The sequence below is a fragment of the Neolamprologus brichardi genome, chromosome 1 (genome assembly GCF_056152115.1).
Source record: "Neolamprologus brichardi isolate AB-2024 chromosome 1, ASM5615211v1, whole genome shotgun sequence".
NCBI classification, from domain to species: domain Eukaryota; kingdom Metazoa; phylum Chordata; class Actinopteri; order Cichliformes; family Cichlidae; genus Neolamprologus; species Neolamprologus brichardi.
This window is the reverse complement of record NC_142104.1, coordinates 13,342,944-13,370,590: the sequence shown is the minus strand read 5'-3', so window position 1 is coordinate 13,370,590 and position 27,647 is coordinate 13,342,944. Positions and strand designations below refer to the sequence as shown.

General features: G+C 38.5%; 1 protein-coding gene across 3 annotated transcripts in view; it reads left to right on the top strand.

Moving 5' to 3' along the window:
- The window catches only part of mdga1 (MAM domain containing glycosylphosphatidylinositol anchor 1), a 194,215-nt gene that overhangs the window by 74,677 nt on the left and 91,891 nt on the right, over positions 1–27,647 (top strand). For all 3 annotated transcript variants that reach the window (XM_006779891.2, XM_006779890.2, XM_035904770.2), the window contains exon 4: positions 6,114–6,288. In XM_006779891.2, coding sequence (XP_006779954.1) covers positions 6,114–6,288 — 175 coding nt within the window. The remainder of the gene's footprint in view (positions 1–6,113; positions 6,289–27,647) is intronic.

Sequence of the window (27,647 nt, the reverse complement as noted above, 5' to 3'; positions counted from 1 at the left end):
CGTGCTTGTAATAATTAGCCATTACTCATTACAGCTAACACATCCAACATGAGCAGAGTGTGTTAGGTAGCAGCTGACACTGCAGCTGACGGCTGTTACGGCATATCTGCTGATGCGGTCTGCCCCTGTTTGTTTTCTTCTGACTTAAACCATCTGATGGTCAAGCAAATGTTGAGCAAACTATTGAGACACTTCCAGAAATGTAAATGGTGCAGTTCTTTTTACTTGCCCTCAAGAAGGCACATTAACTGAATATTCATAAATCACACATGTTTTGAAACTAAGAAAGTGTTGATGTTAAGTGTTTTGACATCTGTATGCTATGCAGACAAATGTAAATGACTTTGTTAACACATGCATTTATTTTTATTATTTTCAAGATTATGACTTTTTTGTAAATGCTGATGATTCTTCTGATTCCTGTAATGTTATCACAGCCTTAGTTTCATATTACAGAGGCAAAAAGAGTGATAAAGGCATCCATATTGTATGACAAGGTTAGAGAGAAGGATGATGTGTTCAATATCAATGAGTCAGTTTTATTGAACTTTTTCTCTGTGATCCTTGCACAGAGGCATGGCTGATGTTCCATACAAACAGAGTCATTTTTTGTGTTTTTTTTAATGGAGTGATACACGGAGAAAACCGGGAACCACTCTAAACAAATATGTTTATTCTATTGAGGGGTAAAAGGAAAGAAAAAGGCCTTAAGCTCATCATCACAAAGTAAAGGAGTTAATGGAATAATAAGCAGTAGACCAGATTGTGATGCACGTAGGCAAACTACGTTCTTTAACTTATATCTATTACTTGCCGTTGCTGCTAACTCTTTTAGAAACCCACGTATTCCAATTCTCCTGCAAATACTCTCCATCCACCTCTGCTCTGCTGTGACAGATAATTAAAAGAGATATTTCTATGCAGTAGATGTTTTGACTTATGCTGCATGTCATCCACACCTTGTCACTTTTAGTTATTCAATAAAGCCATTGTTCATAAACCAGAGCTGGGATAATTACTTCAGTGTTTATCAGTTCAAGCTGCTGCTGTCAACCTGGACTATGCCTTTTTTCATCATAATTTTACTGATATTCTATTTATTTTCACCCTTTCTTTCCCACACTTCCCCTCAGATGTTGCATATTCCGTGCTTGTGCGTGCATTCATGTATGCCTTAGTGCCTGTGTGTGAGTGTGGGTCTGCATCCGTGCCAAGTAGTATTCCCCGATAACAGGATTACCATCTTAAGCCCATTCACGGTAAGTGAGCCAGTTGGACGGATAAAGCACTGTATCGTCAACTCCGCTGGTGCTACATCAAGAAGAGAGTTAGGAAAATTGTGGAAGGCAAGCCTAGCAGGCTCTCTGCGAGTTACTGAGAGGGAATATAAAGGATTCGACTTCTGTAGCGCCACGGGAAGCAGTTGTATAGAGGTGGGAAAGCCTTGCAAGCTAAGCTTTGCTTACAGTGATGTCAAACATGGAAGGGTTTAATTTTCACTTTGTTTTACTGAGTGGTTGTGCATGTCCTTGTTTTAAAGGTAAATCTCTCTATTAAGTGTGCAATTTGACTTCTTTGAATCAAAGAAGGCAATGTAGTTAAATTACACTATATTAGCAACTGCAAACGTTATTGACTTTAGGTGTGGAGCACAGCAGATGTCCACAGGAGTGACCTGTCCAATTTGGGAACAACATCTAATTTATTCAACCATCTGGTGAAGAAATTTTGTTTGCTTGTGTTTTATTTTCATTATTTGTGGCCTGTGAGCTGAATGTTGCAGGTTAGTATAGATAGGAATATGGTAGAAACATCTCAACAATCTTTTTTCTAGCTAAATGTCAGTATTAAGGCCTCTGATGTATTGTTGTGTTGTTCTGTCAGTTTCCAGTTTGAACAACAGTGCAATGGTGTCTTACAGGCACTGGACCATATCTGCTAGCTCCTGCTGATTCTCTCTGATGTGTCAGTTTGAGGAGTGAAGTGAGAACCTTATGGTACTATGCAGAGAGGGAGGAACATGTTTGTGTCGTGTCGACATGTAAAGTAAAAATGTGAAGGAAAAATGCCAGAATCATAGAGGGACAGAATTAAACAGAGATGGGCTGAGAAAGAAAGGAGATAATAAGGCAACCACACACATAGAGACACACAGTCGAAAACAAATTTAGAGAATTTTGACAGTTCTCTTCTCTTCTCCTCTTCTCTTCTCTTCTCCCTGTATCTGTCTCATTTCTTCCTAAGCATGCCATCAATGTTTCAGATCCATATTCATCATGCATAATTAGTGCCTGCTGTCGTTCTCTCTTTTCCTTTTCCAGAATTTGTAGGCTGTATCTTTTGCCAGTACAGGTACAGTAAATCCATTAAAATCCAATACAACAGCTCTATAATAAATCCCTCCTTTACTCAAAGCTTATAATGTTTAGTTTTGTTGTCACTGTGAGAAAGAGCTATTTATTCAACTGTCTGGACATTTTGGAATGATGTTGAACATTAAATGCTCTATATTAAGCGTACTGAGGATTATAAGCTTCAAAAACTGCGTTTTATCGGGGCCCTTGTATTGGATTTCAGTAGTTTTAGCAAGGTGTGTGTTTCTAATCCACTTGGACCTGGTATTGTTCAAATTTCCAACTGTATTATGGATCACAGCATATTTACTGTGGCTGGTGAAGCTTTGAGCTGCTCAGAAAATGTTAACTTGCTAGTTGGGTCGCAATATGTTTGACACTGACAACCACGTTTGTTTATTTGAATCAAATAAATACGAAGCGTCCATGATACTTTCCAAAACAACTTATCGAAAACATTGTTGCTGCAGTATGCACACGGCTGGAGACGACTGCTGCTGAAGGTACAAAGAGTTCACCTTTAAGGCAAAGTTAAAAGAGTGTTTCACTAAACAATATTAACTCAAAATTATGTTAGACATATCATATGATTAAATGGATAAGTTATCAGTCTTAATGGTTTTAATGGTGTGGAAAGTGTAATGCATTGTTTGGAAATAAATGCTCTAAGATGAAAATACTATAGACGAATAACACATTGCACTTGGCCACTAATGGAAAATTTACTAGCTTATTTACGTCTGACCAGTATTTTAGTGCATTCTATGACCACATTCAAAGAATGCCTAATGGCCAACCCGCCCACCTTCCTTACAAACACCCAGTGGCCCCTAAACCTTCACCTGAAATATTCTGAAAAGGTTGTTCTTCTTTCCTTGGCGCTGTTTCTATGCTCCTGTTGAAACATCTGTGCCCCAGACAGCACACAGATCACCACCTGAATACAGAAAAAGTGAACAAAACTGATGCTTTTCATGTCAGGCTCAATCCAATGGGACACCAAAACTTCCCTTCACATTACACTTCTAACCGAATGTAAGAGCTAATATTATAAGTCTCTGACTCAACAAATGTGTCTTCATCTCCCAGCATGTGCATGGGGGAGTAAGTCTGGGGAAATATGTGTCTTTCATGTGTGTAAATGGAGGTGTATGTAGACACAAAATCTGATGACATATGAGTGTTTGGCTTTCCTGTACTTTGTAAAGAAATAAAAGAAAGGTATCGAGCAAAGTGCCCAGACAGGGATAAGATGAGGGACTAAGAGAGATATCCAGACCAATCTGTCAGGACTGTAGTAGGGGAAAAAAGGCACTGGCTATTGAAGGAAAAAGAAAAGAGAGGGGTGTAGCGGGAGGGTGAAGGAGGTCAGAGAAAGAGAGTGCAGGTGATAGTTTTAAGCTGCTGGTGTCGCAGGCAGATAAAGGCTTTTCTGCCGCCTGGTTTGTCATCTGCATTGCGCACAATATCTCCTTTATTCACAGTATCACCTCCTTCTATTTTGCTTCATCTGCCACCCTGGTGGAGCAACTCCCAGTGTGATGCACTTTTTCTCTTCCCATCATACAGCTGCCAGCAATACAGCATATATCATTCCCTCTTATTCTTTTTCTTACTCTCGCAGGCTGGGGAAAAAACCCCGATATCTCACTTACACATGCAGACCTTATTTTTCTCTCACACATACCTACTATTTCTATCCAAGTAAAACTCCTTCCTTACATGTTTTGTCTCTCTTTACCCTGCGATCTCCTTATTTTACATTATTCTTAGCAGGGATATTGTGGAAAGCTCAAATGTTGCATCCATCCCCACAGACTTTATTCAATATTTTGAGTGCAATACATGATCAAGATTTCATTTTCAGCCTCATTTTTACATGCACAATTTCATCATGTATACACCCATCATCAAGCACACAACTGCCTTTAACTGAGATGTAGTATATTTCTCCCTAAGTTTAAATTCTTAGTACATAATCTTGTCGTTAAGATTCTAGTAAACTTGAGCCTAATGGTCCTGAACTTAAAACCTATGAATAACTCTAAAATGCTACTTCTACAAAACTTCAGCAAACAAAGTGTTCACAATTTGTAAGATTTTGACTCATCTTTTAATCCTTGCGTATAAAATGATACGCAAATGCACACTTCATGCTCACTTTCACTCTCTCCCTTTGTGTGTCTCAAAAAGGTCCACAAAAGACACCCACACACAAACACGTGCCCTCATCCAAACTAGAGCCACTAAACCGTGGACAGACAGGGTTCGCTTCATTGCTCACCTTGGCCGGTTGATCAATGGCAGTCTGTCTCCTCCAAATCCCTCCCACAAACAGAGCTGAATAAACAGACAGAGAGCATTTACACAGGCACTGATAATCTGCTAATCCATATAACCTGTTTTCTAATCAACACACAGACAGACACAGACACACACATATATGTGGGAGTGAATTGGTAACCAGATATGATGTACAGATCCAGGAACACAAGCAGACTAGAGTGCATGAAAACGGTAATGCACACTTCCACATACAAACGTTTGCATGGACACATACAGACAATCGCTCTATATCAGTGACTTTTGCCTATTATCCTCTCTGACCTCCTTAACAGGACATGGTTGATAGTCTTGCTGAGGTTGATAACAGACAGTAGGGTTAATAGGGATTAATGGACTGTATACACATAGTTATGCAGATACATACGCAAGAGCAAGCCATTCCAGTGCTGATGAGTTTGCAGGCTTTTATGCATCTGTGTGTGTGCACGAATGTTTGTGGGTTTGATTATTCAAGTGAAAGTGTCATGTAGCTGTCGGCCGTGCGGTGCTCCCATGGCTTGATAGGATAATTGAAGCGTGGAAAAGCCATATAGAATTTGTCAAAACTCTTAATGGTCTGAGTATCACAGACACCATGAGTACACAGCTTAGTGCTGTTAACTTCCTCTCTATGGAGAAGGCAGATTTTATCTCAGTGAAAGAAAATTATGTATAATGTTAATTTGCTATATATGCAATTAAATGACCTACACAGTAAATTAAGGAATTGTCTTTATACAGACTTGGCATTTCTGCAGGTCACTTACACTTCTAAATAAAGACTGTCTTAAATGATTAATTAGGTAGGATATTCATCCAACTACTCTTTCAGCATGCTTGTGCCCCCCCCCCCCACCCCCCACACACACACACCAAAAACCCCAACCTTGAATAACTTAAGTGCCACAGAAAATTTGAAAGGACTTTCAGATCACTGTTTTAAAAGAAATCATGCTGATAAATGAGTGTTTGACCTATCAGACAGATATTTACATTAACTTCATTTACTGACAGTGATGCAGTCTTTTTTCCTTCTGAGGGTCGTACACACTTAAAACTTGCAATGCACTATTACTTCAGTGGGTTGCTAGCATTTAGTGAACATTACAAATTGTCTATCGACAGATAAGAACACTATCTTGTTGTGCTTTGCCAGTGTTTGTTAGTGTCACCACTGCGTGCTATTATTTTATTGGTGTTTTTATAAGATGTGTACTTGCACAAGAATTTTGGGCGCAGAGACTTTTTCTGCTTTTTTGTTTACATTTTTGTTTTCCATGTTTTTAAAGAAGTGCATTTTTGAAGAACTTTGCTCTGTTGCCTTCTCAACATCTTTCTGTTACACTTGACTGATTCTGTCCTTTAACATAACTCACTGCCTTCGACAGCACTTTCGTCTTCTTAACATCTCCACCCTTCCCCCACTCTCTTCAGGTACGGTGGACGAAGACAGCAGGCAGTGCGTCAGACAAGTTCCAGGAAACATCCATCTACAATGAGACACTACGCATTGAGGGCATCCAGAGGGTGCAGGGAGGTCGCTACTACTGCAAGGCTGACAACGGGGTGGGGGTGGCTGCCATCAAGTCCATCCGTGTAGATGTGCAGTGTAAGTGGGCAGGGAGAAAAAGAAAAAAAAAAAGCTCCTTCCACTTCAAGACCACAGCTGACTTTCACTACAGCTATTCCCACCGTTAGAAAAGATCAAGATGGGGAGAGATGGAAAGATTGCAAGAGGAAAGATGAAAGACTGATTGGATGGATGATGAGATTTCAGGTGGGAATGGCTTCCAAGAGTATCTGATGAATTATAGGTGGGTGGATGAAGTCGGATTAGGGGGAGGGGTGATAGATCAAGCAGACCTGTAGCATTGGAATACTGTAGATAACAAAGCGCAACACATTATTTAATTGAGATATTAGCCATAGGCTTGGGTTATAGAGGACACACTGGGACAACAGTGGACAGTTTACTCCACCAATAAAGGTAAATAAGGTAGGAAGGGGAAAAGGCGTTTTTTGTCAGATACTCTTGGGGAAATGTGAAGTTTGTGGCACATATCAAGAGTTTAATAACAGTTAGTCCAGGCAGTACGGGCTCCCTAACACAATGTTTCTCAACTAACAAATGTCATGAACTCAAACAGGGTAAGAGAGGGAAAAAAATCACATTATTGGCTGCTTAGTCTAAGATGCCCTTAAAGTTTCTTGATCTTTTTTAAATATCCTCTAACTTGCCAATGCCAGCCACAAATGCCAACCAGCTTATCATTCAGAGATGACCTCTCCTTTTCAGACCTTCTTTGACCTGTCCTTGCAGACTTCAGTTTTACAATGGGACTTATTATACTGTATCTTGAAAAAAGGTACTAGGCAAAGGTGCAAAATTCTGCTTCAAATTTAACTTCAGTTCTGCTTCAAGGCTTAAGCAGGTAACAGACATTTTTGAGAGTGTCCACTCCACCTGAAACACTGTACAACATTTTTAAGATCTGTTGCAGTCAAATAAAAATAAATGTATTCTTGAACTGGAGAAAGAAAACAACTGTGAAAAGCCATGTAATGCCAGGACTGCATGCTATTTGTGCATCCACAGTAATTGATAAAATTCACTTAACATGTTTGTTGAGATAAGAGCACAATAACATGATCCAAGGCCACTTAAATGTGACTTCGGTCCATGTTCCATCATCTATTTTTATGAAAAAAAATGCTTTTGAAATATTATCTCATGCAGCCAAAGTTAGTATCAGCTTCTGGAAACACTTTGTTGTGCCTCCTTAAATGTTAAGGTTAACAGCACTGCAACATTACCTCACAAAAAAGGTTGATATCATTTACTCACTGATACTCAGAAAAAAATATTATTGATGATTTCAGAAATATTTATGAATTTTGTTTTCTTTAAAAGAAAACCTGAGACTACCCCCCCCCCCCCCCCAAATTGCCCAACATTGACTGTTTAGATGCAGCATTGTGTTGTAGGGGTCCCGTGCTGCTGCCTGTTTCACTGCCCCACTGTCCCAGTGAGTCAAGGGCCAGGTCATGGTGACAGGTTGATTGAAATGCAACTACATACTCAACACATCAATACTGTTATCCACTTTTATTCTTTCCTGGCATCTTAAAATCCTTATCCATTTGTTATGGCTTCTTACTGCATAACTAGTATCTTTCTTCATTGATTTAATCATTTTGATGGTGGGTTTATAGACTAATAGAAAGAGGCTGATCTTAAGAGAAGACCCTATAATGTAACGCATCCATTACCTGCCTTTCTTTTGCTTAGTTCATCTCTTTTTTTTCCTTCTTGGTTTGCAGGGCATTATGTCTGCCTCCTTCAGTGCAAATTCCCAAATTATTTCACCTGTGCACTCACACAAATACACACATCTACAGACACACACACACATACATATTCGCACCATGCTTGTCCCTGTAGAATTTGTCGCTTACCCACAACACTGGCTCAGCCTCGTAATGGGGCTCTCCCTCCTCCCTCCTTGTTCAGTCCCCCTTTCAGCTGATAGTGTTAGTTCTCCCCAGGCGCTAGCTTGGCCCCTGCTGGGGAGCTGGTAATTGCAGGGGGCTTGGGTAGTAAACAGGTTGCATTGTGAGTGTAGTTGTGACAGGAGCTCTGTGAAGCTAACCAGCTCTGACGGCCAATGCTTGTTCAATTCCCCTTCCCCCATGCTGCGTTAGACCCAGCGGCAATCAGCCAAGCTTCCTACACAGGGCAACTTTAGTGCTAGAACGATGTAACAATTAGCCCAGGCTACTGGGGGGGAAAAAGGAAGAGAGATATATGAAAGTGGAGGTGAAGATGGATGGGAGAGGAGAGAGAAAGGGGGTTCGAAAGAGGAAGGAAGGAAGAGAGAGAAGCAGGGAAGAAACAACCATTTAGGTTTACTGTTACGTGATATGAAAAATCCTTAAAGGTCCTGCATGGAGGTCAGTTGGAAAGAGGAAGAACCCCCCCCCAACTATATTTTATGTATATAAATGCATGGATGGCTAGCAAATTAAATGACACAGTGTGGTTGGTTCGTATGAAGCTGAGCCATTTTCCATCAGAACTTGGAAGTAGATCATATTCTTCTTAGAACAGATACTAAAAGTTACTGCAGCTTGGCACAGTGTATGATTCACATTAGTTTTATATATACCAATGTATTCAGTGACCCCTTATGCACTTCAGATACAAGACTGGGCTGATATTTCAGGCAGATAAGTTTTTCTATCTAATGTAAAAGTGTCTCCTGAGTAACTAAATGAACTGACACCCACTAAAAATGTTTTTATAATAGATAATTAACTATAGTGCCAATATAGTGCAGAGGGATTGCTATGATCATAGATATTAAAAGAAAAAAAAAATCAAACACATAATCTTAAATGAATTTTAGTTATCATTATGACTGCTGCTTACTTGGCCAGAATCAGCAATACTTAGTGTTGCCAAAATTTGGATTTTGTAGCTCTAAACAGCTTACAAGATTGCAGCTGGTGGTAAACACAAAAGACAGGTTCAAATAGGTCATGTCAAAAAATGAATAAGAGACATTGCAAATGTCTTATTCTGGGGTTTTAATGTCTGGGTTTTTTTCTAAAGAAATGGTGCATAAGAACCAGAAGGGTCTTAGATTTGTAGTCCCACCAGGAAGAACGAAACTGTGGAAAAAGGAAACACAGTGACACTTCTTATCTTGTTTGCCACTGCCTTTGCAGTGTCTGAGAAAGAAAGAGTGCACATAGTGTGAGAACACTGACCTGGATCCTGCCTATTGGGTTTGCAGGTCAGATCATAGTTACCTAAAGAGTACTTGACCTTTCTTGGTAAAAATGAACAAGGAAAGCTGAGGTAGTGGTGAGTGATTGCAGTCAAATAGATTCTATTATTATGGTGGCCAAATTTCCGCTGAAATATTGGGGAAGAAAGGAAGGACGAAGAATAACAAGAAGATGGAAAAGAATGAGACAGATGGAAAGAGAAGCCAAAAGACAAATGAAGGCATTAAAAAGGTGGAATGGAATTTGTGAAGGGAAATGAGAGTAGAGAGCCATGTGCATTAGATGCACTTGTGCTTTTCAATTTGGATGGCTCCAAGAGACCGGTTATTGGACTAGAGCAGCGGCCCCCAACCTTTTTTGCGCCATGGACCGGTTTATGCCCGACAATATTTTCACGGACCGGCCTTTAAGGTGTCGCGGATGTCGAAGATTTATTTATAACACATGTGAAAAGACCCAGGAAAACCGAGTTAACGATAAAAACAATAACAAAATAACGCTGAAAACCAATAAAAACCCTGAAAACCATACATTTCAGACCTGAGCGTCAACTCTCACGGCCCGGTATCAAACGACTCACGGACCGGTACCGGTCCGAGGCCCGGGGGTTGGGGACCACTGGACTAGAGGGTAGAACATGTTGTTGCCTGTACAGGGTGCAAACAAGAGATTTAGCTGTCCCTCTCACCATCTCTCAGTCATAAAATTGATCTTATCCTCCGTGTCTCAGCTGTTTTGAAACAGCTTTAAGATGTTTTTAAAATGGAGTGACCAAACACTGCTCTTCATATTCACTCTTACCTTTTATTTGTCACATCTTCTTCTTTCTCCTCTTATTCCCCCATCTTTTATGTTCTTACCCTCCTTGTTTTTTCTTCCTCTTGCTTCCTGCACACTTCCTGCCTTCCTCCATAAACTGCACCAGTGAATGATGGAACAATGTATTTATGCGCTTTGGTTTTGTCCGTGTGTGTGTTTGTGTGTGTGTGCAAGCACACATCTGCATGCGTGCATGGGTGGATGTGTACATACGCAGTAAATCTGCTGGTGTCTTTCTCCACTCAGCTGTGAGGCTAAACCAAACACAGCAGTGTCTGGTTGTAGGTCATTTACCCAAATGTAGATTTAATGTTAGTTTCATGGAGGCATGCAAGAAGTGCTCACACATGCAAACACAACCCCTTGCTTGTTACTTATTTATAGACAGCACACGCACAATTTTTTAATTTACATAAATAAACATGCACTGATGCATGCAGGAACATGTACGCACTTGCAGGTATAGTGTGAGAGTGAGATGAACAATAATAAAGTGGCCAGAAAGTAAATGGCAGATGGAAACTTAAAAAGTTTTTTTTCAAATGGAGTGACCGCACATATACAATATTCTAGTTAAAATAAAAGGCTTTTTCTATCATAATCTCTTTGCGGTTGTGTTAATTGATCCCTTATATAGTTTTTCCTTTGTCAAATACATGTGAAGCATGGGCTATTCCTTTCTGCTGCCAGTCTTCTCGTTCCCACTTCCACAAGGGGAGCACATTAATCTTTGCAATCTTTACATTAATTAACTGCCACTTAATTATCCTAATACTCTCCACACAGCAACACCCCATCCACCAATCAGCCATTAGTGCAAACAACCTCCTTTCCTTCTCAGACCTCCACCACAACTGGGTCACTCAAATCAAACTGCACACCAGTGATCTGGCACCCTAACCACCGAGACAGTGGGGCAGTGAGCAGGCGGGGTTTAACTTTGCGTAGCCTCTACTGATGGGATGGACTTGGTTCAGAAACCCAACTGGTGATATGTAGATAGAATCTGTGAAAAGTATTTTTGTTTAGATCAGATCAAAGGATACCTGGACCTATTTCTCTCTTTAGGATACACCAAGGTAAGTGGAAAACAGCAAGTGTTGAGTTAATCATGATGATCATATAGTGATGTCCGTAATTACGCTGATGATGTTTATGTGGATGGCCATGTTGTTACAGCAGGGATGAGGATCATGATACTGATCCATTGGCAGGGGAATATTGCTTCTCTTTGTTGTTTCTCTTGCTACTGTTAATCCCTTATCGATGTCCAATCACTCACCATCTCCATTAATTCCATTTTAATATATCGCATGCTATTGAGGTAAGTGGAAGTTACTGTACTTCAGAAGTGGCAAAAGTACATTTCTACCAGACATCTATCTCTTTGCCCAGCTACCCTCAACTCATCTCATATTAATACCATAATAAAATAACTATAATACAAAAGAATGCAAACTTTATTTCAACTTAAATTGTCATTTTACATAACATACTCAGCTTGAACATCTGTCACGTTGAACACAAACAGAGAAAACCAACCATTTATATTGTGAGCTCCAGTAGAGTTTGTGTACGGGCTGTGATCAGCTGAGCTGTGGTACTGCTCTGTAAGTCATTCCTCTTTATGGATTTAATATTTCAATTTGTCAATACAACATGAACTATTATGGATGGTTTCCTACTCCTAGACAGTAGAAAGCTAGTATAAAGGTGGAATTCAGGGAATCGAATTAACATCGCTGGCTTAAATATAAATTAATGTCTGCCAGTCTTGATTTAACCTAACAAAGCTTCTCTGCGTCCATCCAACATGGTGCATTACTGTACTACTACTTTTACTTGCGTGGTATCTATATGTTGTGTTCATTTTGATTTTAAGCAGAATGTTACAACTAAATCCGAGTGATTAACATTAAACCTCCTCTTCAGAATACTTTCCAGAGAAAATGACAAATCCTGTGGCAGACTCAGCAGTTACTGTGTAAGTCAATGGAGTGAGAAACCATGAGTTTCTAAATCCGCATGAGTCCTTTAACAACTTTGGCAGTTATCACTTTGCCAATAGTTGTGGGTGTGAAGAGATGAATAGTTGAACTTCTGAATCTGTATTTTTAACAATGATACCCCCCCCCCCCCCCCCCCCCCCCCCCCCCACACACACACACACACACACACACACATATTTTCACACATAAGTAGTAGGCTAGGTGGTCAGTTGATCCCTGCTGAAATTCTTCTATCACAATATGTGCTCTATGGTTCAGGGTGATGGGGTTTGGGCTGAAGAAATAGAAATTGGCAGGAGCCCTGCTGGTGTAGTAAGGGAAAGCATACAGGTATAGTACTTTTTTAATACTGGTTGCATGCACACACTTTTACCAGTCAATAACTGAACTGTGGTCTACACAGAGAGAGACAGAGTGAAGCAGAAACAGGCAGTTTAAAGGAAACTTTGACCTTTCAGTCAGATTAAGGTTGAAGCCACAGGGTGAATCATGGGCCCACCACACCACTGTCTGAGTCACACAGTGGAGTAAGCTCACACAAACTTTCTTCCTTTGCTCATCATCTCTTTCATATCTCTCTCCATGTGTTCCTCCCTTTCTTACTTTCCCTGTGTCTCTGTGCCACTCTGTACTCCTCCCACAGCTTGTTATTACTCTTGGTTGCTTTTTCTGTAGTGATGGTATATACCATAGAATTCACTTTCTCAAGATATAGTGAGTGGGACTTCTTGGGGAAAACAAAAAGTTAAATAAAGTTACAGAAAGGGCTATACAGTGTCTCCCCCCTCTTAGATCTTCACAATAACTGAATATATCTTCTTACACTTGCAATATATATTTCTGATTGTGCATTTTTGTGATTTCCCTTGGCTGTTTGTGTTTTCTACATCAGGGCAGCCTAGCCTCTGCGGGAAATCCATCGTGTAGTTGTTTTTTGTTAGTTTCGTACAGTCTGCTTTTCTTATCCATTCTCTTTCTATGAAGGAGTGGTAAATTTTTTCCCACTGTTATTGAAGGGCCTTACTTTGATATATAGTTTATAGCTTTTTTAAATTATTTTTTTTTACTTTCACTCCGATTTTCCAAGGCTGAATTTGATTTGATAGTTAGAGGAAGTACTTTAAAGGTGACCAAGTCAGTTTGTTTTAATCCAAAAACTTTGCATGGTCTTGATGAAAATGTATCCTGAGAAAAGTAATTTAAAAAGTATTTCTTGATAGTGTTCGTTACTGAAAAATCTGTGATCAGTTTGCACTGGTAGTAAATATACTATGTACTGTATATTCCACAATGAAACACAGCGCCAAATTCAGCCCATGGGTATTATGTGAACTTTGGTCTGGGTCAAAAGTCAAAATTATGTTGTTTTGGGGTTACTTGTTTATTTCTATATTTTTGCAGCCAATGCTGACAGCTACCTATTTCTTCTTACAATAATGTATCTCCCCTCACTGTCCCGAATTTCTTTAGAACATTCAAAATTAACTGAATTTTTAATAAGTATTGCTACCCCCCTTTTATGACTTTTCTTGCAAGTACTATAGTAAGAATTTCTGTACCCAAATTTCTTTAATTTATCATGCTCTTCCTGCGACAGATGTGTTTCCTGTAGATATATTACATTGGCATTAAGCTTTCTCATTTTAAGTATCACTTTACTTCTTTTAATTGGGTTATTCATCCCATTGACATTCATTGACACCAGCGTTATATTCCTCATCTTTTCACTGTTAAGTTTTGTTTTATTTTTGGCTTATCACTATCATAGCATCCCACACTAACTCTAAGGACTTGGAACAAGATAACAAGAAACTTAAGAGAAACTGAAAATACGTATTTCTTACCCACAGTGTCCCTGTGGTTTGTGGGGTATATCCCTTTCAGATTAGGGGCCCCTGTGAGATCCAACCTAGGTTCCTTAAAAAAAGAAAGAAAAAAAACCCTACCACTTTCCGGTCTACCTTGCCTTAAAAAGCAACAGAGTAATGAACCTTTAGTTTCTGAATTCTACTGTTCAATCATTTCCACCGGATTCAAATGTTTGTATCCTCACTTATAAGTTCTCGGTGTTAGATTGCTGCCATCCTAATGCGTTTTGCAGTCGCTCCTCCAGCATCGCGCTTTCCCCGCTCCGCTGCGGCACCTGCACCTGTATTCCTCTCCTCCTTAGCTCCTCCGCCGCCGCCCGGCCGGTGTTGTATGTCCTAATGCCGCTCTCCCAGTGGATCCTGATTCTGGTCAGAGGTGTCTGGAAACAAATTCCTCTCTCTTTTAAGGCTTTCTTAATTCCAGCATATTCCTTCCTCTTTTGAACCACGTCGGCAGCGTAGTCATGATCAAAGAAAAGCTGCTTATCCTGATGTACAACTTTTTTCTTCCACGCTGCCTTCAGCACCATCTCCTTGGTTGAGAACTGAAGAAAATTAACCACCACCGATCGCGGAGGTTTTTCTGGTCCGGGTTTTGGCACCAGAGCTCTGTGCGCTCGCTGAATATTTAGAGCAGAATCCGGCGGGAGCGAAAGCTCAGCTCTCAACAAGTCTTCCACACACTGCAGCACAGAGTTTCCTTTAGAGCCCTCTTTTAGGCCAAAAATGCGAATGTTGTTCCGTCGGCTGCGGCCTTCCAAGTCAGCCAGTTTCATCTGAATATTCCGTTGTTGCTGAAGCGACTGGATTAGAGCGTCGTTTGCGGCCAAATTCCACCTTTCCATCTCTTCCAGTCTTTTCTCAGCTTCTTCGAGTCTGGTCTCATGGCTAGCTAGCTCATTCGCAGTTTCTGCCAGCTTTATATTAATGTCTTTCTTGAAGCTGTCGAATTCGTCCTTCATTTCTTGTGTGATGTCTTTCTTAAACGTGGCAAACTCAGTTTTAAACTCTGCTTTAAGTGAGTGAATTTCCTTAGTGATGTCCTGGAAGTCTGCGTGAGGGTGGCTAGCTACATCTCCTTCCATCTGCTCGCCTTGCACGCTGTTCTCGGACATGTCTGCGTTGCCTCCTCTTGCCAGCTCCACTTGTTTCACAAAATCCTTAATGTTTCCTTGTCTTTTTGACCTTCTTCCACCTTCCATGGCATTTATTACACGGTTTAGCGGTGGAAATATTCGAATTCTGGTTCTCTTTCGAGTTTTGACCGGGAGCTGCAACCTTATGCTGCCATCTTCCTTACGTCCCCCTAGTGGTCTCGACAGCTACCCATTTCTAATAAACAGTTGATTCTTTATTATAAAAACAAAACCTCTGCTGCACACTAGAATCTGTGCAGTGGGATGCTGCTTTTTTTAGAGAGAATGTCTCCCATTAGTGGGTATTACTTGGATCGCTCTAATGTTATTTAATAAATCTAAAATTGCTGCTGGCTCTACATTAACATTTTCAGTCCAACATTAGATGGGGTCTTTAGGGATTATTTTGTCTGTGGCTGAAGTTGAAATCTGGCTTCACAGTTTTGGTCTGATTAGCTAGAAAATGACTATTATGATAAAACGTTAAGGATGCATCATTTTGATCTGTGAGGTAAAGATCATTGATATTTAAGGAGTCTGTTTTTATCTTCTTTCTGTAACCTAACCCTAACCCATGACATGTTCCTTTATCTGTGTGTATCTACTGCATTTTGTGTGTTACGATCCATGTTTTCTTTCAGCAATATGTATGGATTAGGGATGAAACCTTATAATACCTTTATATATATAACAATTCTGAAATCAGCTATGTTATATAAGTTAAAGTGTTTGAAATGTTATATAATAGCATCTGTTGCCACATCAGTAATTTAAAAGAGATCACAAGATCTTTATTATTGTTATTATTATTTATATATTTTTGCCGCTTTACTGTGATATTACACTGGGTGTTGATCCAGCCATCCATTTTCTACTCCTTATCCGGGTTCAGATCATTGGGGCAGCAGTCTAAACCCAGATTTCCCTCACTCTGCCCACCTGTTCCAGGGAGCCACTGAGTCATTCATGAGCCAGCCAAGAGATATAATCTCTCCAGCAAATCCTGGGTCTGCTCTAGGCTTCCAGGCTTCAACCTCACTCTTTCAGTCCCTACCCAGAGCTTGTTACCATTGGTGAGGGTACAATAGCAATACAATAGCTTCTTCAACTGCAACTTGATCCAACTCACTACCAGCTGGGAACTCAGTTCCTCACTGCATCTGAGTGTGTTTGTTAGGGTTTAAGTATAGAACACGTGACCCATATTCAGACAACTGTCTGGAAAATGTATGAGAAAGAAGATGTGGATCTCCATGTTGTGTTTACTCGTAGTTAGTTTGGTGGATACTGTGCATTCTGGCATACACAAATCCTAGCCTTAGATCTGACATTGCAAGCTTTACCTTGCCTCACAAGTTTATTTTTAAGTGATCGATAGCCAGGTTAAAACGTCATCCCCAGTTAAAGAATTGAACTCAACATTCACACTGTGATTCACATTGCTGTCAAATATCTGGGACAGTGAGTACCAAAGGCTACATTCTTAAAAGTAAAAATGTTCCACTTAAGTGATATATAGTGCTTCTGTGCAGTAGCTCAATGAGTTTAATTTGGTGCTAACACTGCAGGGTTAGGGGTCTAGTTCCCATTGGGCTTATGTGCCAAAAATATATCGAGACAGCTCTTTGCATTAAACCATCTAGCAAACTGCCTAGAGTTCAGGTGTAATGCAATATGTTTAGTATGTTATTTTGTATTTTATAAGCTCATTATAATTTTCTAATATAAGTGAGATTATCAAGTGTGTAGGTATCGTGAACTGCCAGCATTCCCCAGTGTTAAGGGTAAATAATGTGTAGCACCTTTCAGACACACTCATTTATGGTCATTTGAGAGCATTTGAACATGGCTACTTCATGTCCAAATTAGCATACTAATGATTTTTTTAATTGCTTTTAGTGTCTTGCATTCTCAAGCTCTCAAACTAATGTGATGCAAGCCTGAGACTGGCTTATAGAAATTTTTTTCTTTCTGCAAATATGATAAAGTCTAAACATTTCACCACCAACCCGGGTACAAAATCATGAAAGAGCAAAAAAGAAACTCTTTGTGCACCTTTGGTTGACAGACAGACTTATCTGAAATTAACAACCACCTTTTCATTAAAGTTGACTGTGTTGGGGTCTGATAATATGCCATGCCATGGTCTGACTGTATTTGATTAGAAGTAAATATACTTAAAGGGAACATAAAACACTATATGTATAAAGGCTAATTTACACTGGAACCCTACTCTCTCTGACATTATTTAGCCCCTTTGTTTTCCACTGAGTTATCAATTCTGTCACTAGTGAGCTAATATAAACTAATGTAAACCTATTTACCAATGTAAACCAACCAACAAGGTGATGTCACGTTCTGTACTGGCACAAGATGGTGTTAAACATGTTTTAAAAACTTTAACTTTAAGCTCTTATTTCTTAAATGCAGCTTCACAGACAGATTTAAATCTATCGGTTTTTGACAGCAGGGCTCAATAGTGTAAATTAGCCTTTAAATATGTAGTGTTTCATGTCCACTTTAACATTCAGTTTTATTACCCAGCTGTTTGAAGTTTTAGATCCATGTTTTGATTTCTTTATTATGCTTGTTTTCTTGTGATATAGCAGAGTCTTTGATTTCTTGGAGGATTTTTTGTGTGCATTCTTGATTTTCCTAGTGAAAAGTCGTTACTGTGCAATCCTGTGTTTTGGTTCATGTTTTCAGTGATGGACTATTTTTTCTTTTGTTGTTATTGTTCTTGTAGTATTTGTGTTTTGTTTTTTGGTTTCTATTCTAGTATTAGCTTGCAATTCCTCATTTTGTATCTACTGTAGCTTCATTTACTACTTTGAGGTTCTTAATTGTGTGTTCAGCCCCTGTTATTATTTCTCCATGTCTTTATTACTGTCTTATTTCAGGATTCATGTCCCAGTCACATTGTGTTGGGGTGTTTCTCATTTCACTATTAAGGCTATTTTTCAGCTGTGTCTGATTTTAGAATTACTCCCTGCTATGAGTCTTTCCTGATTGTTTTCACCTGTGCTATGTGTTCAGCTGTGTTTTGTTCACCACCTGTTTCCACAGTGTCCTCCAGCCCTTATTGCCTTTGTCAGATTGCCTGTTTTAGTTCATGTGAGTTTTTAGTATTCTTAGCATTTTGGCACTTGATTAAAGGTTACTTTTCTTCTGAAAAAAAAAATATCCTTGTCGATCAAGGTGTACTATGAAACAAGTGCAACATAGCTAGTATTTGTGTTATGTGGCCCGACAAAACCTAAAACTCCAGTTGGAGATAAGCAATATCATGACTATAGTTGTCAACTTTCTTTCATAATCGAGTCATTTGATGTGTCATGTCAGGGATCAACTGAGCCCCGCCTACTCAAATATGAGACATTATCAGAGGAATAGGGGTTAGAAATCTAAGCAAAATAGTTTGCACTCATCTGCAGCTTTGATAAGATACCCCTCAACAGGTTGCATTTATAAAATATGTTCCGTCAGCACCTAAAGCTTATTCTAAACAAAAGGATTAGCAAAAATGTGGTGCTTCCAGCTGGTTTTAAACCAAAAATCCAGACAAGATATTTCCACCCACTTTTGAACTGAACAATAATATTACAAGGAGGTGAAGGTTTGTTAGTTACCTCCAACTGTTTTAAAAGTTGTTCCTCTGGGTTTATGCAACAAATGACAACAGGGAGTACACTTGTGAGTCTTTCCATTAACATACTCATAGTGACTTTGGGACAGGAATCAATTGCACATGGTGTTGTGTTTTTCACTTATCTCAGGTGAAACTGGACCCAGTCACGGTCTATAAGCTACAGTTTAACTATGGTGTAATTTTATTCACTAAACTTACATCAAATGTAGGATTTAGGATGCTTACTTGTCAAAGAAACATATAAAAACTGGCAAGAAAACACAGTTTACCTGAACAATATATCCCATAGAAAGGACAATGGCCAGACTGCTTTGAGCTAATTAGGAAGATAGAAGAAGCAACTCAGATAACCAGTTATTACAACGAAAGTGTGCAGAAGAACATATCTGAAATCAAAAACCATCAAACCTTTCAGCAGATGGGCTATAGCAGCAGAAGCCCTCACCATGTGCCACTTCTATCAAGTCAAAACATGAAACAGAGATTACAATTCATGCGAATCACCTCACCAAAATCAGACAATAGAAGACTGACAAAACATTACCTGGTCTGATGATTCTCGATTTGTGCTGTGACATTCAGATGACAGGGTCCAAATTTGACATGGGTATCACTGCTGAATTATTTATAGTGTGAAAAAAATACATACTTCTGATCCCCGTTGTCGACGGTATGAAGAGAAGTCATCCAGCACTTGCTATATACAGTAACCAAACGCTGTAGCCAAATGGTGTCTCTCATTACATTGCATATTTTTGAGGTTCTGAAATCCATGATTAATAGCAAAATAACATGTTTTTTTAAAACTTGTTGGTATTTTTACACATAGTCCTGTAAAGGGCTTTTACTATACAGATTTTCTTTTGAGTTTAGCGCTAGGTTAAACGAATGTCAGTAACATTCATTCATTCTTCATTTTCTCATGTATCCTTAGTAATTCCATCTGAAAAGAAATCCATGTATAGCTGTACAAAAATATAGCATGACCCTAGAATGTAATTAATTAAAAAGTGGTGGTACCCAAGGATGAGGGCCATATTTTTTATTTTTTAATTATATTATACAATATACACTACACAGAGCAATAGACGTGGCTTTTGGTCATGTTCTCTGCTCTCTGCATTTCAAAGACTCGCATTACCTCTGTTTAACCTCCAGTGAAATATGCAAATTAAATAATTTGACTCACAATATGAAGTAAAGCACACCTACATCATATGGAACTAGCCTATTCACTCCGAATTCTCATTTGATCTTCATAACAAGCAGAATATTATTATTATCACCTCCACTGCTACCACATTATCATCACATCCTTGTCGGATCCCATTTCAGAACTAATATGATGGAATACTAAGGTAGAGTTCACAACCAGTCACATGCAGTATATCCACACAGTGTTTTTTCAAAGAAATGAGCTCGACACAGATACTGAACATGTCTCGAAGTCTATTTGTAAGCAAAAGAGACATCCTGTATATCTATTCTTTCTGAGAAAATGAATTGTACAGTATGTGCAGACAGGTAAATGTGTGTGTCAGTGTATGTGCTTGACAGTATGCAAAACAGGTGCAGGAGGACTATTGTCATAAGAGTCTTTCTATCAAATCTAATTTAGTCCCATAGTGCATTGTGTTTTTTTTGACTCAACACGCAAAGATGTTCCATAGATATATGAAGGCATAGCGGTATGAAAAGGTGAAGGAGCTATTGTCCTGCTCCTCATGAATACCTATTTTTGATTAAATTCATCTTTGTGATATTTAAAGTCCTTTTGGTAACGGCAAAGGGGAGAGCGTTCATTCCCTTTCAACATTCAGCTTCAAGGTTTCGTTCATATCTGCTTTATGAGAAAGCTAATTATTAAGCTCAATGTTTATTTGGCCTTTTCTCCCCCTGTGGACCCATGCACAGTGTGTGATTGAACAAAACACTACCATGGGAAAAAAACCCCGCACTTTCTTCAAGGTAGGCTAATGCTGTCTTTTTAATAAGTTATAGAATTAAAGGTAATTTGCCATATGGTTGATTGTGGCATGTGACATGAGTAACATGATAAAATAATTTTGTCAAAATTTGAAGGTCTCTGCAATAATGGGGAAACTGTGATAACATTCAAAAACAATTTTAAAACAATCGGTAATAACATAAAACACATAATTTACATTAAAATGAGTTTCAGATGGTATCTGCATAACAATCACAGTCTATTTTCTTCACCAGCTCTAGTTAATTCTAATCTTTGTTCTCTTTTGGATACATTTTTTAAAAATTACAAAAATATCCATGATGTATATTTTGCTGATCACGAAATTCCAAAGATTTTCTAAAATAGATATGGAAGTTAAAGGATGACATTTAAAAAGCTGTAGGAGGAGTGATGTTGGCAAGGCTGCATCTATACACCCTTTAGCATTTCTATATGCTTCTTGCTTCAGAAATGTAAGTTTAACGAGAATGCATGTTAGGTCATTGTTAAATATACTATGAGATTTAACAAAGCTTTCCAAATTAACTATGGCAAAAACAAGATTTAGTTTGACCTGAAATAGCACACCCAAGAGACTAGCAGAGTATAGCACTGTATCTCCTCCAAGGAAAATGGGCGACAATCCGCCCATTGTCTCACATTAGGTCTAATTAATTAGCACTTTGCTATGGTATAATTCACTAATAGAAGTTCAGTGACCTTGAAGTTATCTCAGAAGGCAAAGCCAGACCTCTCCTGAGTGTGTTTATAATAAAGATATTGTGTGAGTATTATGGTCAATTATGGTAAGCGTTGCTGTATTTATATGTGCATGGGGTGAGGAGGATAGCGCTTGAGTTCGAACACATACTTTATGTAATGACACTACTGGTTATGTTCAAATTGCAGACTGTGAATTTAAGCTTTCTTTAATGCATTCATATTAACTGTATTTCCTTTCTGTTTTTCTGGTGACATGAAAAACACGTGTCATGTCATTAAAAAAATATAACGCGTAATCACATGGGAGAACATTTTTTCTTGAATGAAGTTGCTCAGTTGTTACCACATGTGGCATCTTTTGATCATTTTAATTTATAATTTTAATTCCTTTAAACTGTCTTAATAGATGTTCATTGTTTCAAATACACAGGTCTGCCATGTTTACTTCACTAGACAGCAAATACAGATGTTTAATTTCTGAGTAATGCAGTGTGGAAAAGCAATGTTGATGAATAACATTTCAGCATAGTACTCAGTAAATGCACCTTAATCATGTCCCTCTTGGTAATTTTTAGGAGGTGAGGATGTAGAAACGGATGACTCCTGAAAAGAAAAAGGCTTCTTCCATTCATTTGTTGAATGTTGAATGCCTTGAGGCGACTTTTGTTGTGATTTGGCGCTATATAAATAAAATTGAATTGAATTGAATTGAATTGTATTTAGTTAAAGATTCATTTGAACAGGTATAAGTTTCATTGATTTCTTGTACTGACATGTGTGGGCACTGTTACTGCTGTAAATGGTAACAGAAGAGGCTTTCTTTTGACAATTGTGGTTTTCATTTGCCCTTCTCATCAGTCTCCAGTTACCTTTGTAAAGACTGACAGTAATATGAAAGATCTGTTACTAATGGATCGCTATGCTTCTGACAGCCACCGTGGCCTAATTATTTTCCCTTGCTGGCAGACACTGTGTGTGGGCATACAGCTTGAGACATGGATAGTGTGATTGAGTCTTTAACAAAACCTTTGCCTTCAAGCAAAAAGCATCTTCTATAATCTGACATGTGCGTTCCTGACAAGTGCGGTGGTGTCACCTTGATGGTGGAGCATACAGAGACATCAAGAAAGTCACAACTGCAGATAATGGCGTCTCTGTGTCCACGGTTATATGGATCAGGCCAACAGGGAAAAGCACTTAAACTTATCCCGTCTTCCTTCTGATCAGCAAAGAGAACAGGATTTTAAAAAATCCTTTCTACTTTAAAAACCTCAAGTAGTTGATCCTGTGTGAGAGTGTTTTTTGTTCCTTGTATCAGTCCTTGTACTGGGATCTTTTTTTTTTGTCACATTACAGATAGCAACATCCACATAAAAAAGTGAATTTACTGTACTTTACATTTCTCAAGAGAGCAACATTTAGTTAAATGCTTGTGATGTAAAATATTCAATAAGGAACATGTAAAAAGGGGAAATATCTGTTATATACTATAATATCAACCTCAGCCTGTATAAAAATGTTTTTTTTACAAAGGTAACCAATTTAATATTTCCAAAACTTGCAACAACATTTTAGTTTTTATTCAAATTTTATTGATCAGTAATACTATATGCCAAATACAACTTTATAAAATTCCTTGTCATTAAATGTTCCTAAAAATAAAAATGTTAAAACACTAATTTGTACATTTTTTATTTCTTTAACAGTCAAAATTCAACACAACATTATTTCTTCTCATCCCTGTTTGTGTTTATTGTATAAATAAAAGTGTAAAGCTATGGGTGCAGTAATCAGCATCTAGCTAACACTAAATGAATAAAGCGAGGATAAAGATTTTTGGGGGGGTTTCTGTCAAGTGGAAGGTAATTTCAAATGCAACATTTCAGTCAACTTGATAAATATCACCAAGCACACAAATTACATCTGGGCAATTTGTCACAACATGTGTCTGTTAGCTATATGTAATGTTGTGACACTTAAAATGTGACACTCAGAGATGGAGAAAGGTGTGAGATAGACAGGAGAGAACAGGAACATGAGAGATTATTTTTGATGGTGAGGACTGCTCAGGGGATCTGTAAAAATCATACTTTCAGCCACCACATAGCCTAGAAAACTGATTGGCATCAGCTTATGAGATTGACAAAATTACAAAAAAACCCAAAAACTGACAATACAGTAAAAGCATATCTGAATAGAAAAACACACAATGGAGCACTAGCTGTTTGTTAAGCAAAAAAATATGTCCTACTTTTATCTACATCATATTGCCAAAAGTATTCACTCACCCTTCCAAATCATTGAATTCATGTGTTCCAATGACTTCCATGGCCACACGTGTATAAAGTCAAACACCTAAGCATGCAGACTGCTTGTATAAGAATGGTCTGCTCTCAGGACGTCAGTGAATTCCAGCGTGGTACCATGATAGGCTGCCACCTGTGCAGCAAGTCGAGACATGCAATTTCCACAATGAACTGTTAGTGGCCTTATAACACTGTGGAAGTGATTGGGAACAACAACAATTTGCCGTATTTTTCATCTTATAAGGCGCACTTAAAATCCTTTAATTCAGTCAAAAATCGACAGTGCACCTTACATATGAATTCTGGTTGTGCTTACTGACCTCTAACCAATTTTACGTGGTACATGGCGCTCAAAAATCTGTCACAAAATGTTTTAGTACGAAGGCGCACCGCTTGATGGATTGTCGGAGCATTACGGCTACTGTAGTCAGGAGCCTCGCAGAGTAATCTGGGTCCTCTGCTTGAGGTCCCAAACTCAAACAAACAGCATCACTGAGAGTAAAAAACTGTCTAAATTCTTTCATCTTTAATAAAGTGATCAGCTTTGCTGCTTTACCAGGTGTAACAATTAAGTTTAACATCCAGAATTTATTAAATTTAACAGAGTTAGAAGTTAGCAGGAAGTTAGCTTACTAGTTTTCACCTAAACATGATGTAGCGTGTTCTGACTGAGAAACGTACAGCTCTGCTGTCACTTCCAACATAAATGAAGACAGAAAACTAAACAGCAGTGACTTTTGTAGGATTACTGAAGTTGGACTAGCTGGTATATAATGATGTGCTACGTGATCACTAGCGACACAGCTATGTTAGCATAACATAAACACAGTGAAGCTGGAGGATGAATGCTAACCTTTTTCCACTCGATAAAAGTTAATGCGAGGGTTCCTGATGGTCAGGGACAAATGCAATCATATGGCAGGATGCTGTAAACGGACCAAACAGAAGAACAACTGAGTTCATTCATTGACAGTGCACCTTATAATCCGGTGCACTTTATGGTCCGAAAAATACGGTAACCACAGAATTGTAGGCCATGTAAAATCACAGAGCGGATTCACTGTATGCTGAGACGCATAGCGCGCAGAGGTTTCTGCAGAGTCACTATGTCAGTATTATTTATTTTTCCTCTAAAAATCAATCATGTTTTTTTGTTTGAGCAGATTATGTAAATAATCTGGCAGATCTTCCCAGGTCTAAATTAGGTAAAGCTGATTTTTTTTTTTCCTGCTTTTCTTTAGCTGATTGTGTTTGTCGCATATCAGCGACGTAGGAGACACATATTCCATTTTTGGGACTCTTTCTTTGATCTGCACAAAGTTAGTTCATTTAGCAAGTTCTGGATTTAATCACTTCTTTTCCAAATAACTGTTATCACTGAATAACGCACTGCTAAAGAGGGACAATTTCCAATGGAGTAGTAAATTTAGCATGCTCGTTGTATTCACAGGCATAACTGTGAATCTTATAAGCATTATATTACAGCATTAATTAGGTCATTTTAACACAGTCTGATCAGAGGTCCCCCAATTAGTGCGACTCGAGAAGTTTCATAGTTTACTTGCAAATCAGCTGTATTTGTCAAGCCAGATGGATGAGCAGATGGAGGTGATGAGCACAAACCACAATGAGCCTGCCATTACTTTCCAGCCATATGCTTAATATGACATGTTACAATTACACTGTCACAATAGAGCCTCGCTTATCCAAATTTCAGGCACCATCTACTCGTATTATATTTCTTTGACATAGCACAATCTAACTGATTCTAATTTTAGATATCAGTTAGATTGTGCTAATGATTTCTCTTAATAAAAGTTTATATAGCAACTGTAATAAGTCAGTGAAAAATCCAAAAGATTCAAATGCATTTCAACAACAAGCTATATTTGATCATAAAAGCAATTCTCAGTTCCCACTGTGGCAGAAACTCTAACTGAGCTACACATATCTTATGGTCAGTATTTGAAGCTAACATATTAATATCTGACCTCTTAAAAGGCTTGTACAGCTATAATTCATGCTTTTATCGAAGCTTCTGGTTTGTTCAGACTATGCTAGGATCTGCTATTCTGGTCATTTTCTCAGTGCATATTTGGACCAGTCACAAAATGTTTCTTTTTCCTTTTGGTATACCTTGGAGATTTATGTCAAATATACCTGTCCATATCAAGGAATGAAAAATTACAAGGTTTTGATAGAATGAGTTTATGTGCATGTGTATGCATCCATCCATTGAAGACACTGCGTACTTTCTGCTGCTCTGTACAGTTTCCTTACTCTTGGTTCCTGGTGGTTAGGGGGGTTAGTCATTGATAACATGTGACATTGGTTTCCATGACAGTTTGGGGTCACCTATGCCTCCCACCCCTTTCTACTGACCTACTACATCACGGTTAATTCAAAGAGCAGACATAGTTGAAGGTTTTGTCAAACGTTACATTTAGATAAAGACAAAGGTACCATTGTTGAAAGGAGGGTAAAAAAGGACAGAGGCAACAAAGTGACGCATGGAGCATGAGAGATAGAAGATATAGGCTTGGGGATGAAAGGGAAAGAGGAAGACACACTATATGAGCAGAGCCACATTGCAATGTGGAGAACACCTGCAGAGTGGAAAAATGATGCTAAGTCCAAATTATTATAAGACTGAAAAACTAGGAGAACCATTGGGACATTGCCAAAATCACACCAGAGCTTTAGACATTATAAATGGCCAGGAAGAGTTTGGCAAACTGCCATAAAAAAAATAAAGTCACTGTCTCATACATAGTCGAGTATGGTGAAGCTTTTATATCAGTTTGCTAGGTGGAGACAAGATAAGGAAACTGTGTTTTGCTGATCTAAAAGGCTGACTGCCAGACAATGATAGAGAGACAGGGAGATACAGAGTGGCATAAAAGAATACATCAGACGAAAATATAGTCATGTGTAAATGTATTGCAGTATATCTACTGGCTTAGACCAATAACGACTTTACCAATATTCCGAATGTTGAGCTTTATTGTTTTACTTTGTTTTTCCTTTCACTTTATAAAATCAGTTTTTCTTGTATTTGACACAAAATAATTTATTTTGAATGCAGCATTTATGAGCAAAAAAACCCTGGACATAGTGAGTGCACACATAAGATGCAGTATGGTTTAGTTATAAGCTGTCCCACAGACCATGAGGAGATAAGAACACTCTACTTGTCCCCATGATTTCGGCGGCTTTATCTAAAATGTGATTTTTGGTTTTTTGCCTTTTATTTATTGACTCCGTCTTTATGAAGGAGGTACAATACAGTGCAGGCTTGAAATGATCTTGACCTCACTAGAGGCTCTTGTAGGACAAATTGCTTTTTTTCTCTGGAAAAATAACCATTCATGGTAGGTTTTCTGTGGTGCTGTGGTACATCAAAGAAAGAAATAAAAGAAAAGAACTTAAATTTAGGCAGGTGGAAATATATAAGGATTCAAGGATCATTGCAACAGTAAATGAATGCAGATTGAAAGTTTTTTTTTATTATATTGGTCAAGTATATAAATATATTGGTCACAGGTCATAAACATTATTATGTAAAGCATGCGTAGCATTTGTCACTCATAAACAAAAACAGCACATATGAGCACATATGGCTTTCATCATCATGCAGTATAATGTCTCTATTTTTATCTGTAAAAAGGCCATCTGTAAATCTAGATCAAATGTGATAA